At 41.2% G+C, this 14,705-nt stretch overlaps 1 protein-coding gene across 4 annotated transcripts in view; it reads right to left on the reverse strand.

The window, feature by feature from the left end:
* Positions 1 to 14,705, reverse strand: part of cicb (capicua transcriptional repressor b) — a 59,908-nt gene that overhangs the window by 41,551 nt on the left and 3,652 nt on the right. For 2 of the 4 annotated variants that reach the window (XM_066682628.1, XM_066682626.1), the window contains exon 2: positions 4,871 to 8,867. In XM_066682628.1, the coding sequence (XP_066538725.1) occupies positions 4,871 to 8,747 (3,877 nt within the window). In that variant the 5' untranslated portion in view covers positions 8,748 to 8,867. Of the gene's footprint in view, positions 1 to 4,870; positions 8,868 to 14,705 lie in introns of those variants that run through there. The other 2 variants (XM_066682627.1, XM_066682629.1) reach the window with 2 other exon arrangements.

Consider the following 14,705-nt stretch of genomic DNA (forward strand, 5'->3'; position numbering starts at 1 on the left):
AATACTGGTGCACTTTGTTCTTGGTCAGTTCCAGACTGCTCCATCTGTAGCTTTGCGTAATTTGTTTGCCCCTTTTCACCCTGCACTTCAATAGACAGGACTCCCTCAGGACCCTCACACACCACTTGATGTTGGTGATGTGTTAGTGTGTGAGGTGCTGGTAAGAGTGGATCTGACAAGGCAGTGCTGTTGGAGTTTTTAATCTCATCAGTGTCACTGCAGGACTGAGTATAGTCCACCAAAGAAAAATGAATAACAGACAGCATCCTGTGTCACTGATGAAGGACTAGAGGACGACCAACACAAACTGTGCAGCGACAGATGAGCTACCGTCTCTGACTTTACATCTACAAGGTGGACCAACGAGGTGGATGGGTCTAACAGTACGTGGACACATTGTTTAAATCTCATACCAGCACAACACACACTAACACACCACCACCACAATGCCAGTGTCACTGCAGCGCTGAGAATGATCCACCTCCTGAATCATACCTGTTCTGTGCTGGTCCTGTGGGAGTACACCATTTTCCTGGAAGAATATTGTTTCACTTCACACTGCACTGGTAAATTTTTGAAACAACAATCAACCTTCTGTACTTCAATTAATTTTAAATTCTGCAATAAATACATCTTCAAATATTGAAGTTAAACATCTACACAAAAGTCTACACAGTTGTGTGGTATTGATCATTTTTAAGCAATTATCTGCTGATACTTAGAGAAATACAAGTTTACAGGGCACTCCAAAGAAATGTACCCTCAAATAGTCTGGAGGTTTACATGTGTTTTTTTTCCAAAGATATTTGTAGCTGAATAAGAATGAAAATAAAAAAACAAAGCCTGGAGATGATAGCTGTATGGAGTCAAAAGTAATTAAATGTATATATATAATTACAGTGTAATGTATTACAAACTAATTTCACATTTTTTACTTCATTTTTCTTTATTTAACTGACACATTTTCAAAGAAAAGATCTCCAGTGTTTTCACTGACACACCTGATTTTATTTTGTAAATATAAACTAATGTATAATTTGATGCCTCCATCAACACACTCCAAAAAAGTTGGGATAAGAGTGGAAAATTTATAGAAAATGTCCAACATACAAAATTCCACAATAAACAGGTCAATAAAAAAGTGATAAAAGTTTCACCCAACAAAATGCTCACATGGGTCCATGCAATAAAAGGGATCCTGGCTAAAAAAAATTCACTATGTTATGAGAGCATTGTCAAACACTTTAAAAAGATAACATTGTGAAAAGATTCAGGAAATCCACAGAAATCTCAGCATGTAGGGCAAGACCGTAACCACTGTTGACTAAACATGACATTTAAGCCCTTAGACAGCCCTGTATGAGAAACCATCATGCTACTGTGATACATTTAGCCACAGAGGATCCAGAGTAAATTGGAAAACTGTTGTCAGTTAATACAGTCCAGCTGTCAGTTAATACAGTTTCTTTTTCATGGGAAGACTATGATTATTTAAGTAAAACAATGCCAGGCCTCATTCTGTGTGCTACAACTGCATGGCCTCTTAGATATGGCCTCATAGAGTCAAGTATGTACACTTGAATACTTGAATGCAGTCCAGATCTGTCTTCTATGGTGCACCATGAGGAGAAGAACCAGACAATGGCGACTGCAGAGTGTTAAGCAGCTGAGGGTTTGTATCAAGCAAGAATGGGAATTAAAATTCCACTTGCAAAAGTACAACAATCAGTATCCTCAGTTCCAAAAGGTTTAAAAAACGTAATTAAAAGTAAAGATGATCTTGATATATAAATTTGCCTCTGTCTTTATTTTTACTTTTCCTGACCGCTCTACAGACATTCTACATTCTAAATTCTACATTCTACATTCTAAATTCTACATGCTAAATTCTACATTCTAAATTCTGCATTCTAAATTCTACATTCTAAATTCTAAATTCTACATTATACATTCTACATTCTAAATTCTACATTATACATTCTACATTCTAAATTCTGCATTCTAAATTCTACATTCTAAATTCTAAATTCTACATTATACATTCTACATTCTAAATTCTACATTATACATTCTACATTCTAAATTCTACATTCTAAATTCTATATTCTGCATTCTAAATTCTACATTCTAAATTTTCAGTGATTTTCAGTGGAATTAACAAATCACAGATACTTCTTTTTATTGCATTTAACTAAATGTTTCATGTTTTCTGGAATCAGGTTGTAAAATTATGTTACATAGATAAAATGTACTGAAGACACGCTTTTAAGAAGAGCACAATTTGCATCCATCCATCCATTATCTGTAACTGCTTTTCCAATTTAGGGTCGCGGGGCGTCCAGAGCCTACCTGGAATCATTGGGCGCAAGGCAGGAATACACCCTGGAGGGGACGCCAGTCCTTCACAGGGCAACACAGACACACCACATTCACTCACACCTACGGACACTTTCGAGTCGCCAATCCACCTGCAACGTGTGTTTTTGGACTGTGGGAGGAAACCCACGCGGACAACACACCAACTCCTCACAGACAGTCACCCGGAGCTGGAATCGAACCCACAACCTCCAGGCCCCTGGAGCTGTGTGACTGCGACACTACCTGCTGCGCCACCGTGCCGCCCCAGCACAATTTCAGTATCTTCACAATCTTTTCATTTTTCAACATGAACTGTTTTTTCTAATCAATATTGTAAATATGTTCTATTAAATTATGCCTTGTTTTGCAAAGACAAGTTCTGCTTTTTGTGTTAAATTCTCCCACTTAACAGTCATAGAATATTAACACATAATTAATAATTAATTAACATTAATTTATAATTGTAGTTTTATAATTGCAGCTTGTGTTTGGAAAACTTGAGGTTTCTTTATGAAAAGTTATTAATTGTGGCCTATTATAAGTATAACAATGTGGGGAAGAACAAATTATATCTGAAACATTTAGAAAAAATGTTTCAAAATATAAACACTCAGAAGTCTGTATAATATAATATGTGTTAAGTCACATCAACATCAAACAGTACATAAAAAGGTTTTTAAATTTCTAAATTCTACAGTTTTCTATGGTTTGGATCCAATTCCAATTTCAATAAAAGAGAACCTAGCACAGGCTAAAAGTGACATTTATGAGTTTTTAAAACTGAATAAAACGGAACCCCCCCCAAACAAAACAATTAATTTCTAGTGAAACTAATATAACGAATATCCAGAATGAGGATATTTCCTAATGATATGCAATTTTAAATGAGTTTAAAAGGTTTATTTCTTTCAACAGTAACACATAAAGAAAATAAAATGAGTCATAAATGCTGTACACAGAATATTAACCTTACTATAATATGCAGATACACAGGACATTTTTTGATTGTTAAAAATGCTAATGAAGAAACATCAATCATTTTAAAATGTAGTAACTGGATACGTATCATGCAAAAAACTGCTCATAGGCATGAACTGACATTTTTATAGCAATTTCCAATTTCCTTGATGTCAGATTTGCTGTTGAATTATGTGTGTAATATTTGTGTCTTTAATTAGGCTTTTAATCAAATGTGCTAATGAGACTTGTGTGCTAATGCGCAAGTAAAGTGTGTGTTGCCTTTTTCTGTTCAGTTTTCACCGTGAACATTCTGCCCTGCATAATAAATGAGAGCCTTTTTTTCCCTGCCACTACTCGAGCCTGCTAGCCAGCTAACTTCCTCCTTTCACTGCTGCTATCTGCTGTGCTTGCCAACTGATTGAGCCTGTTCTACTCGGCCGTATATGACGTCTGAGAGTGCCTGCTGTCACTGTTGCTTCTGTGCCCTGTATGCCAGCAGAGAACACTCACTTTTACACACTGCTACTTTGCCCTGCACACTGGCAGAAAATGTCCACTTACACTGCTGCCCCTTTGTCCTGTATGATGTTTGAAAGTGCTTGCCTCCACTGCTGCTGCTGTACCCTGAACACCAGGGAAGCCTGGCTGCCTTTAAACCACTGATACTCTTCCTCAGATACAATGCAGCTTTGAAGCACACCGTCATTGCTGTTAGCTGCTTCAGTTTTCCCTGCATATATTATTATCCGAAATGTTCTATGCCGCTGGTTTATTGTGTATTTTAGCATATCTTCTGAAGTGTTATTTTCTGAGTATTATTGATTTTAAGAATACGTGGCTACTTGAAAATACTATACGAATACCATTATTATTATTATTATTATTATTATTATTATTATGCCACATATATACTATTGTCCGTCCAACTGGTGACTCAAAATGAGCCGTTCTATTTTTATGGGTCTGAAATTTAAGGCCTGTGGTGTCCAAACTTGAAACATAATACATTTAATCCAGAAACACAGGACCCACAAGAATGGCTGCCTTCCCATTACCAAAATATCAGGAATGAATGTATTACAAAAGCTATGCAGCTCCATCAAAATTAGGCATGCTTGGTCTTGTTTATACATATAACACTGAAGCCCTAAATGGTAGATAAAAGTGCAGTCCAGAGTCCACCCAGATATTTTTCTATCGATATAACACACAAAAAAACAGTTGAAAAAGTATTTCTAGCATCAATAATTTTAGCTATTCAAAAACATAAAAGCTATCCTCAAACATATTTCTACTATTGAGAAGCACCAGAAAAGTAACATTAAAAAGAATTCCTTTTTTTTGTTGGTGGAACTTTGTCTCAGGAACACACTTTCAACTTTTTTTTCATCTTATCCTTCAGGGCTTCTGTAAACAATTGAAATACACTTGCATGTTTTCTCTTAACCACATCAGCATAGAATTAACACTTGGCATTATCCTTTGTTTTGACAGCTTAATCATCTATAGAGTAAAAGAAATGTGGCTTTAATTTAAAAAAAAACAATCTTACCGGTTCCTGGTCGTCCCATGACGATGTCTTTGCATGGCACGGGGTGCAGAGACTCTGCTGGAAGTATAAGTGGTAACAAAGCTGTGGGGGCAGGATGACATGGCACTGGTTGCTGTAACATTGTTATTCCACCCTTATCCTGTCCTTCTCCATCTCCTGAACCAAAGGAGGCAGATTCAGGAGTTGGGCTTGGCACTGATATACAAGTCAAGGAAGGGCTGGACTGAGCGGTCAGGCTTGTAGGGTTGGGGTTTGGAAGGGAAGAGATGGAAGACACCAGAACAAGAGTCGATGAAGGACTATGCAGCAGTACTGCCCCATTTGTGGAGGCAGCTGCATTAATTGGAACTGGCACCTGTAATCCTACACCAGTCAGAACACCTGATTGGCTGTTTTCTTTAGAGTTGGCTCCTTCCTCATTTGCGATTCTAGCCAGTGGGCGTTCTGTAAATTTTGTTAGTGGGATCTCGGGATTTCGCACAATAACAGGGGAGTCGCGCAATGACTGCTGAGACACTACACATTGTGAGCTTGTCTCTAGGGTTAAAGGAGAGGGTGAAGGTGAGGAAGAAGCTGTGGATGATGAGGGTCTATGGCAGCGAGAGAAATTAGTTGTCTGAGGCGAAAGTACTCGAAAGGAGGCCCCTGCCGATGGATCTCCTCTACTCTGCTCCAGTTCAGGTTTGGAGCAATCTTGCACTGTAGGAGGTAGGGGTGGTGGGGCATCTGATTTACGCTTGCTAGGACTTACAGGCACAGTGAAGGTTATACTTGTTTGGAAAGATGGTACAATGCCAGGCACAAGTCTCTCTCGCTCCTTCTCCACTGCTGAGGTGCTAAGTTTGGAGATCCCACTGCTGGAGCCGCTGGTGTGCTGGTGGCGGCGAGTGGGCAAGACTGTCAGTGTCGTAATAGGACTGAAGTTGGCAGGCCGGAAGCCAAAGAGTGGGGAAGGAGATGGAGATGGTGTTGGAGAAAAGGGTGACTGATTTGAAATGGGTGAAAATGAAGGAGTTCCTGAACGTGAGCTCCCCAAAGACACAAGCATAGTAGCAGCCTCACATTCATCAAAATCAAAGCGAGAAAAATCCTGCGGCAGCAGAGATGGAAGAACTAAACGTGGTCGTGAGTCAGTTCCCCGACTGCTGGTCTCACTGCTGTCCCGTGAGGTCTCCTCCCAGTCAAACTCACTGCTGGCTCGTCCTCGGAGTTCAGAAGGGGTTGCAGTTCCTGAGCTGCTCCCTCCTCCTCCTCCTCCTCTGTGCTCCCTGTCTGAGACTGCTCCCTCCATCTCTTTAGTACGCATAGAGAGGTGTCGAGAGCAGTAGCCTCTACGTTGAGACTCTTTCATGCAACTGTCCTTTGAGCACAGTCGACGCCACTGCTTCCCATTGAATTTTTTGCGGATACCATTGGGTGTACAAACCACATCACCCTTTTTGTACTTTTGCTGGGCCATAGAAAGTGGAGTCCTTGAACGTGAGGAAGAGGATGAAGATGAGGCTGAACTCCCTGGGATAGGAGTAGAGGTCTGTGAAGGAGAAGGGGTCTTGTCCAGTGGGGTGAGAGAACGTCTTGAGCTGGGTGAGGGGGCTGTAGTTGGAGGTTGAAGTTGAAATACAGCTCTATCAGAGCCCACAAAAGCTGGTGAAGGAGGAGGCTGAGGACTGACTGAGGATGGACCAGATGATTGTGATCCCACAGATGTGCCAGCCACTGAAAGAGAGTTTATGTATCCTGGAGACTTGGAGAGGATCTGTCTGTGTTGGTTTGGCCCAACTGTTTTGGGTCCTCCTGAAGTCAAAGTACCTCCAACATCTCGGAGTGGTGCCAAGTTAAGCCGTAGGACCTCCAAGTCAACCTCTGGAATTTGCAGTTGCTTTACCTCCCTCTCTCTTTCACTTGCCCTTTCTCTCTCCTTGTCTGCATCCTCGGTTCTCTGATTCTCTCTTTCACTGACTACACTTGATGCACTGTTTACCATCATAACTACTGGTAAAGACGCAGTTGCTGGTGGTTGCGTGCCCTCCAACATCTTACTTCCATCGTCTTCCAGACTTGAGAAACCAGCATGCCTTGCCGAAGGTGGCCCAGCACCTCCAAAAACCATTCCCCTACTAAGCTGGCATACCTCCCTTTCAACTTCCATCTCCTCCCTCCTTTCCCTTTCCTCTCGTTCTTGATCCTGCTCTTGTATGTCTCCCTCCCACGGTGGTACAACGAGACGCAAGTTCTGTCGGGACACCCATACAGCCTTAATGTTGGTTCCATTCTGCACATCATCCACATTATTTCCAGTTTTCCTATGATTCTGCTCTTCCTGCAGCAGCACCCTGTATGGGCAAGCAACAGCTGGATGGGAATCCACCTGAGAGACCACTCCTTCCTTGTACCAATCCTTCCCCTTATCTCCTCCGTAAGGCACACAAACATGCGTCCCAACTTCCACAGGATCATTGCCTGGTGGGGGGGCGTCTAAGATGAGGTCAATATTTTGGTGAGGGTGGCTTACTAGTGCACGAAATGGAAGCAAAAGATGCGTCTCTTCCCCATTAATCTGCAGACTTACATTCAGCTGCTCTTTAGTAGCCCCTCGTACCACACCGCAGACAAACACACATTCCTTGGTCTGCCCTTGTCTCTGAGTATCCCCCTTTGTTTGTTGATGGCGAACTAACACTCTCTGGTTCTTTAGTCCTTTAGCCAGAGCCTCAGCGATTCCTGAAATGTCTTCTGGATCAAAATTATTATTTGAGGTTAGGACTGGAACTAGTGTTGGTCCCTTGTTTTGTGGACTTCTTGTTGTACTTAAAGGAATCCCTGTATTTGTGTGCACACTGGACAGCTCAAGTGCATCCAAATCTGGACTGTGCTCACTGGCTGTATCTGTGGAAGATGAACGTGTGGAGCTTGGGGGACCTTCTCCAAAGGCATCTGTATCGAGCTGTGTTAAGGCCTTTTCTCCTTCCTTTTTGACAGCCTCAACCCAAGCCACACAATTCAGTTGTGAGGATTCTGTGCTTGTCTTATTATCTGTAAAGTCTTTGCTATTTATGTCACTAGAGACAACAACACTGTCTACTTTATTTATGGTATTACATGCAATGGAAATTATATTAGTGGAAATGGGGTTACAGAATGTGTTGAGGTGATTGCTGTTGATTGCTGTTGAAGATACAGGATTCAGACTGATGGGTGAGGTGTTGACAGCTCTTTGTTCATACATGTATTTCTTCTTGGGCACTCTGGCTTTGAAGGTAGCTGTTTTCCGACTGGAGGGTGTGGTGGGACTGTAGCTGGAGGTGACAGAGTTCATTTTGTTTATGACATTGGCAGCCATACTGGTGTTAAATGAGTTGCTAGCTGTGTTGTTTGTAATGGGTTTGCTAGCTGTGCTGTTTGGGGTAAGATTGCTACCTCTGTTGCTTTTGAGAGTATTGCTAGTTGTGCTGTTTGCGGTAAGATTGCTACCTGTGTTGTTTGTTAGAGGGATGCTAGCTGTGTTGATTGGAGTTTGGTTGCTTGCTGTGTTGTTTGTGAGAGAGCTGCTAGATGTACTGTTTGGCACAGTTTTATGCATGTTAGAGTTAGTGTTTTTAGGGCAGGTGATTTTATTGACCCTGACTACAACCTGCTCAGCCTGATCCACCTCTACTGAGAGTCCTTTGATTTGCCCTTTTAGTCCATCCTTCCTTGAAGTGTTGCTCCTCCTGACGGCCTTGCCTTCAGATGTGGCCAGTTTAGACAGAGTATTTTTGCGAGATGACGCCACACCTGCTGTGGCTTGTGAGGGTCGGTTTTGTTTTTCTTGTTTTCTCCGCCCTCTTCCCCGTGTGGACAGCGGAGACCGTCCTCTCTGTTTCTTCTGTGATTTCATGTCTTATTATTTTCTGACTTTTTATTCCCTTAGCTTCTTTCTGTTGCTGGATGAAGGATATGTCATATGTTTTCTTCTTGGTTTTAATGTTGCTTTGGACCTAGTTCTTTTTTTGTCTATCTGAAAAAGAAAAAAGAGAGTCAGCATGTGTATAAGTATCGAGAAACAGAAGTACAGACAAGAAGTCAGTTAGATATGAGGATACAGTTAGTCCTGGACACCAGATATTACCTTCAGTTCATGGATGAGATTTGTTTTTAAATGGGTTAGTGTGTGCATTAGAGGTGGAGTCATTTTACCACAGAATGTTAATAACCTAATGCATGGTTAGCACAGGATGAGAAAGGATAACCTTCTATAAGTTAATCCATTTATGCATTACCATCGCAAACACCAAAAAAGCTCCATACACAACATGTCCCACTGCTCAGAGGAAGGAAATATTTTCAAGCATTTATTTGAAAAATGTCATTTTGTTTGGTCCACTAACAAATTTACTAATTTCACTAGTTTGAAATATATTCCTGAGGCTGGGCAATGTAATACATTCATTCATTTATTCGTTATCTGTAAGCGTTTATCCAGTTCAGGGTCACTGGAATCATTGAGCGCGAGGCAGGAATACACCCTGGAGGGGGCGCCAGTCCTTCACAGGGCAACACACACTCACATTCACTCACACACTCACACCTACGTACACTTTTGAGTCTCCAATCCACCTACCAACGTGTGTTTTTGGACTGTGGGAGGAAACCCACGCAGACACAGGGAGAACACACCACACTCCTTACAGACAGTCACCCGGAGGAAACCCATGCGGACACAGGGAGAACACACCAAACTCCTCACAGACAGTCACCCGGAGGAAACCGACGCAGACACAAGGAGAACACACCAAACTCCTCACAGACAGTCACCCAGAGAAAACCCACGCAGATACAGGAAGAACACACCACACTCCTCACAGACAGTCACCCGGAGGAAACCCACACAGACACAGGGAGAACACACCACACTCCTCACAGACAGCCACCCGGAGGAAACCCACGCAGACACAGGGAGAACACACCAAACTCCTCACAGACAGTCACCCGGAGGAAACCCACACAGACACAGGGAGAACACACCACACTCCTCACAGACAGTCACCCGGAGGAAACCCATGCAGACACAGGGAGAACACACCACACTCCTCACAGACAGTCACCCGGAGGAAACCCACACAGACACAGGGAGAACACACCACACTCCTCACAGACAGTCACCCGGAGGAAACCCATGCAGACACAGGGAGAACACACCAAACTCCTCACAGACAGTCACCTTGAGGAAACCCACGCAGACACAGGGAGAACACACCACACTCCTCACAGACAGTCACCCGGAGCGGTACTCAAACCCCCAACTTCCAGGTCCCTGGAGCTGTGTGACTGCGACACACTACCTGCTGCACCACCGTACCGCCCCAATGCAATACAGCCTGAGAGAAAACTAATTTCCGCAAATCCAGGTGCACTTATCAACATGGCAAGAGAACCTCAATTATTTGAATTCAGATTTGCTGGAGTTTGATTTCATGTCAGTATTTTAACACCTGATTCAGATGAACTCCAGATGGGGTGAGTTTTGAAAGGAGAAAAGTTTTTATTTTTCTTGAACCCAGTGCTTTTACTCTCATTTGAATACATTAAGTTTATAACATTTTAGAGACTGTGTACTTCTGAGTGAGCGAAAATTCCTGTGGCTTTTACCTGATAGCACCAGGTTTTGTCAATGGAGAAATTTGCCTTTAAGTCAATGTCTTGTAGATTAAACATCCTCTAATACATACAACTGTCTTTCAGATATTTTCAGACAGTGAAAGTGACACTAAATATTTAGATTCATCTGATTTACAAACTCCAGCAACACTGCAGCCATTTAATAAAATACTTATTACACCCTGGAGAATAACACAATTAAATTCATTTAGAATTTTTACAGATATTACATTTTAAAGCTCTTTACATCGTGTCTAAATGTCATCATGAATGCAGCAATAGAAATTATCCAGTGACTCCAGGAATATAATGTATTTTATATTATATTTATTCAAAGTGTATTACAGATTTCTTTAACCTGTAAATTGTCGATTGGGCAGTCTTTACATAAACATATTGTTAAATATCAAGCTAAATATCATAACATAACACTGATTTTATTTGGTAGATCCTAAAACTGTCTGTTTTGTGGTAAACAAATGAGGTCTTAATGTATACGTATTAGATCACATAAGGAGCTAAATATGTGAACATTTACACACAAGTCTTAATGTATACACTGCCAAGAGCTAACTAACATTCTTTCTTTGTCGGTCTCTCTCTCACACACACACACACACACACACACACACACATATATATATATATATATAAAACACAGTTCCTATCCATGAATAAATACGAATACATAAGTTTAATTTCCTCAATGTATCACTGTCTCAAATAAATAAATCTGAAATCTTTTTGCTTTTTATATTTTCTGCATTATTTGAAGAAACCCACAACTCTTTACAGTCTGAAAATATCATGATGAATGGACAAATTGAAATGCTCCAAAAATTACCTGGAAGAAAACCTCTATTATCTAAATTATCTTCCATTAAATCCTGATACTTTTGCCTTCTACTCTAAAGTGAGCATTTTGCTGATACAGGAGTTTTGCGGTGCATTTGTAAATGATCATAATTAAGATGTTATGCAGCTGATTTATGACATTTTAATAATAACCCATTAAAAATAGTGTTATTCACAGTTATAAGGTGGCTATAAAGATACAGAGAAAATGGGACCTATAACAGCAATGCATATATTTACCCACCCTTCCTTATGCGTTTTGTCTGTGTTTCCTCACATCTATTCCTTTCTTATCCAAAAAAAAAATATCCTGTATTTAAATTTCCTCAGAACTTCCTCCTTAAGCCTAAGTTTAGACCCAAATGAGAAAAAAGAGACAGACAAAGTGTGTGTACGTAGCTGTATTCATGAATTTTAATCTGTTTGAAGGAACTTATTTTTACACTTTTTCCTTCAAAAACACCTCCTAAAAATAAGTGTTTTGACTAGAAATTAATGAAAGGTGGCTCCTGAAAACACCCACACACACACACACCCACACACAGCACACGTAATTATCATTTAGTTCATGTGGCATCGCGCTCAACATTAAAAAAGCAGCTTCCACATAAACATCAGAATTCAGAGATTATTTATATTTACTTTATTTTCCAGCTACAGTTACATTACAGTTAATCAGCAAAAACCAGGAAACATATGTGTTATAAATTATCAACATTTTAATTATGTACTGTGTCCCCACTTTGTCAACATTTTATTTCATTTTTTTTGGAAGGTTCTGGAAAGAACCACATATACCAGGTTCTCCCACACAGAGAACCATTATCCAACCAGGCAAAGATATGTCTAGCCTTTGTCCTTGCTAAAGAATTAGTTCACTTTAAAAAGTGTAGTTTGAACAGTCTACAATTAGTTTTTTATGTTTATTTTGGTAAATAATTAAAGTTAAATCCACAGTGCTGACAAACAGTTTCAGTAATAAATACACAGTAGTTTATATATGTGCTACATATTGTCATTACTGTGGCACATGTACTGCGTAATTCCTTACTTAGAGAGCTCAGAATTCTGTAGAAATGCCTCCCCCAATGCACACACACACACACACACACACACACACACTAAAAGAAGTCCATCGAAAGAAACCTATGGAAAAAAAGCTACTGTTCAGCCAAAATATTAGACCTCTTGTACTCTACTGACTGTAGAGGAGCATTTTGTAGTTCTACAATTACAGACTGCAGTCCATTGGCTGTTCTGCATGCATTGTTGGCCCCTTTCCCCCTGTTCCTCAGAGCTCAGAACCCCCCACAGAGCAGGTGTGATGTGGTGGTGGATCATTCTCAGCACTGCAGTGACACTGACGTGGTGGTGGTGTGTTAGTGTGTGTTGTGCTGGTGTAGAGTGGATCAGACACAGCGGTGCTGCTGGAGTTTTTAAACCCCTCAAAGTCTGGACTGAGAACAGTCCACCGACCAGAAACATGCAGCCGACAGCATCCTGTGTCACTGATGAAGGACTAGCGGACGAGCGACACACACTGTGCAGCGACAGATGAGCTACTGTCTCTGACTTTACATCTACAAGGTGGACCAACAGTGGACAGTGTTTAAAAACTCCAGAGGCACTGCTGTGTCTAATCCACTTGTACTAGTGCAACACACACTAACACACCACTAAATCAGTGTCACTGCAGCGCTGTGCAAATCACACCCACAGTTTTAAAGTTAACAGTTTGACCTTAAGGCTACATTTATACTGTTTGTAGAATAAAATCGACCTGTGCAGTTTCTCGCACACTTTATTAAGCCAAAGTTTCAGAGGGTGCACTGTAAGACAGAGTTCAGCAGATGTTTGGATTAAAACGTACTCCGGCAACATTCGGATGGATGTGAACATAGGCCACACACACACACACACACAGAGCCAGCTGAACTGAAGAGTGAGTATGTGAAACACAGAAACACACACACTTCACTTCACATTGTAAGAAACCTGACAAACCTTCACTGAAACCAGCATCCATAGATGTGAATGTGAAGGTGTGTGTGTGTGTGTGTGTGTGTGTGTGTGTAAGCTAAAGTCGCACTGCAGATCAGCACGTTTTCCAAAAAATGCATTTTGGGGCATGGAGTAGGGCGCAGTGGGCTGCTGTAGCGCAGAGGTGTGAACTGCATTGGGGTGTGCACTGGTTCTCCGAAATAAACCCTTATCTCCACGAACAGCCTCCAATTAAATCTGAAATATTCATCATCTTTCTATTGAAATCGCAACTTGAAAGAGAGCAAATTTGAGATAATAAGAGCTGCTGTTTTTAGTCTATACATCATTATCATGGAAGTTCTCATTATAACCTCGGAAAAGCACACTTTCTCCAGTGTCTCCACTTCTTTTTGGGATTGTGAGAGTGTAAACGGTCTAAAAATCAGCTTAGAATCGAACCTAGTCCTGAGGCCTCATTTATGACATATACTGAATTACATCTCCAATTTGTTCTTAACACGAGTTCCTTCAAATCATATATGAAAAGTCAATGCTGATAAATTCCACACAGTAATCTCTATAGCACACTGCTGCTGTCTTTCTGTCCACAAACGTTCATCCACTCTGCCTTTTAATGTCAATTTCACATTTTATAAATCATTGCTTCAGCATGGAGGAGTTGGTGTGTTCTCCCTGTGTCTGCATGGGTTTTCTCCGGTTGACTGTCTGTGAGGAGTTGGTGTGTTCTCCCTGTGTCTGCGTGGGTTTCCTCCGGTTGACTGTCTGTGAGGAGTGTGGTGTGTTTTCCCTGTGTCTGCGTGGGTTTCCTTCGGGTGACTGTCTGTGAGGAGTTGGTGTGTTCTCCCTGTGTCTGCGTGGGTTTCCTCCGGGTGCTCCGGTTTCCTCCCACAGTCCAAAAACACACGTTGGTAGATGGATTGGCAACTCAAAAGTGTCCATGTGTGTGTATCTGTGTTGCCCTGTGAAGGACTGGCGCCCCTTCCAAGGTGTATTCCCGCCTTGCGCCCAATGATTCTGGGTAGGCTCTGGACCCACCGCGACCCTGAACTGGATAAGCAGTTACAGATAATGAATGAATGCTTCAGCATTTTCCCATTTTCAGTGTCCAAAAATATTGCATCCCTAAAATAGTAACTTCTCAGGAGAAGGAATAAAACCCTCTCAACTTTCAATGGAAGTCAATGTAAAAAGGTTTTATTGTATTATTAATACTGGAGCATTTCTATTGGTCCATTCATCACGAAATGTTCACACAATGTGACAGACAACTGCTGTGTTCAAATGATGTAAACTACAAATCCACAAAAACTGAGATGCACATTTTTCTTGGGACAACAGC

This window comes from Hoplias malabaricus, chromosome 10 (genome assembly GCF_029633855.1).
Source record: "Hoplias malabaricus isolate fHopMal1 chromosome 10, fHopMal1.hap1, whole genome shotgun sequence".
NCBI lineage: Eukaryota > Metazoa > Chordata > Actinopteri > Characiformes > Erythrinidae > Hoplias > Hoplias malabaricus.